The 1,240-nt window shown below is 49.4% G+C and overlaps 1 protein-coding gene across 1 annotated transcript; it reads right to left on the bottom strand.

The window, feature by feature from the left end:
- Positions 1-7: 7 nt before the first annotated feature.
- PV06_11936 (uncharacterized protein) lies at positions 8-1,234 on the bottom strand. Its single transcript, XM_016413682.1, has 2 exons — positions 971-1,234; positions 8-914 (listed from the first exon to the last, which is right to left on the bottom strand). The coding sequence occupies exon 2, from the start codon at positions 845-847 to the stop codon at positions 512-514; it is 336 nt and encodes a 111-aa protein (XP_016255939.1). The 5' UTR covers positions 848-914; positions 971-1,234; the 3' UTR covers positions 8-511.
- Positions 1,235-1,240: the final 6 nt, after the last annotated feature.

Below are 1,240 nucleotides of genomic sequence, written 5' to 3'. Positions count from 1 at the left end.
TCATATGCTCCGATCGTGGACTCAATTGTACGTCGAAGACAAAGTTCAACAGAAGTTTCAATTCGATTTACGGGTAGTGCAATCGTCGTATCGGTCTCCTGACGTATCGGTCTCCTGAATGGTAACTAGGGCACGCCCAGTAAGGTGGACATTAAGTGTTTGGAGCATATTCCCGGAAAACATGCTGGAGATGAGGATTAGTCCCTTGTATATGTCAAAGTCACAGGTTGTAAATGTATGCTTGCTGCCAGTCAGAGTGAGGGCTGAGGCTACCTTGATTACCTCAGCCGCCCACCGTCAGCGGGGGTTGTCCAGGACCTTCTGCGGAGGCTCGACTTGCGCAGGAGCGTCCGTGGGGATCGAAGAGGGCGAGAGGTCAATTGATGCTCCTACAATTTTGGTAGAAATACGATTTTTTCCCAAGTCACCTTACAGTGAATCACATGCTTATCTTGCTGTTCTGAGCTCCCACCCGTGTCACCAGGTGTACCCTGATCACAAGGTAAAGGATTCATCTCTTTTTTGGTTTCTTGGATGTCGCCTGTTCTGATATTTGGGGAGCAGAAGTTTCTGGTGTCACTAGCTGGGAATCAAGAAGGCTCAGGCCCTCGTCATCCATAGACCCTGGCTCCGAAAGGTGATGGCTTTTCAGACCTTGTGAAAGTCCAGATGAGGACGGAAACTGTAGCTCCGAATCCTCGGAGACTTCAAAATGTAATCGGGTGGTATTGCATCGATTGCCGCGCAAAGCCTTTTGAAGTGAGCAGGCATCCATTTCATTACCTGGTGCTGAGATAGGTCGCATCTCCGGGACTAACTCTCTCAGCGTCGAGTAGAAAGCGAACATGCCTCGATCGCCTGCTCGTAACGTTCGAAAATGCGGTCAAACAAAGCTGAGAGAAATTTGGACGTGACTAATTTGTCGGGTCAGATCATCTGCAGGACCCGATCGACGAAACGATGAACCGACATCATCACGTCACTGATATTTTCTGCCAAGTGACGATCCACCATGGAGCAGATCTCCATGTACTGCCGGGGCCGTCTCCCTCCCGCAACCTTGTAGGATCGACAGTATACAACTCAACCGTGAACGCCCACCTTTGGATTGTGTCGCTATTCCCTTTATGAGACCATGTGGTGCATTTCTAGCCTGTTATGAAGTGAGAATATATCTTGGACATCAAGCACACCTGCTGGGCACTTTCATCTGGGTCTTTTGGTCCATTGCAGCATCAGT

This window comes from Exophiala oligosperma, assembly GCF_000835515.1.
Source record: "Exophiala oligosperma strain CBS 72588 unplaced genomic scaffold supercont1.141, whole genome shotgun sequence".
Classification (NCBI taxonomy): domain Eukaryota; kingdom Fungi; phylum Ascomycota; class Eurotiomycetes; order Chaetothyriales; family Herpotrichiellaceae; genus Exophiala; species Exophiala oligosperma.
The sequence above is the reverse complement of the archived record's forward strand: the minus strand, read 5'-3'. Positions and strand labels throughout refer to the sequence as shown.

Bases quoted from the DNA above. Each gene is read 5' to 3' on its own strand.
- PV06_11936 (XM_016413682.1), bottom strand. From the start codon at position 847: ATGTTCGCTTTCTACTCGACGCTGAGAGAGTTAGTCCCGGAGATGCGA.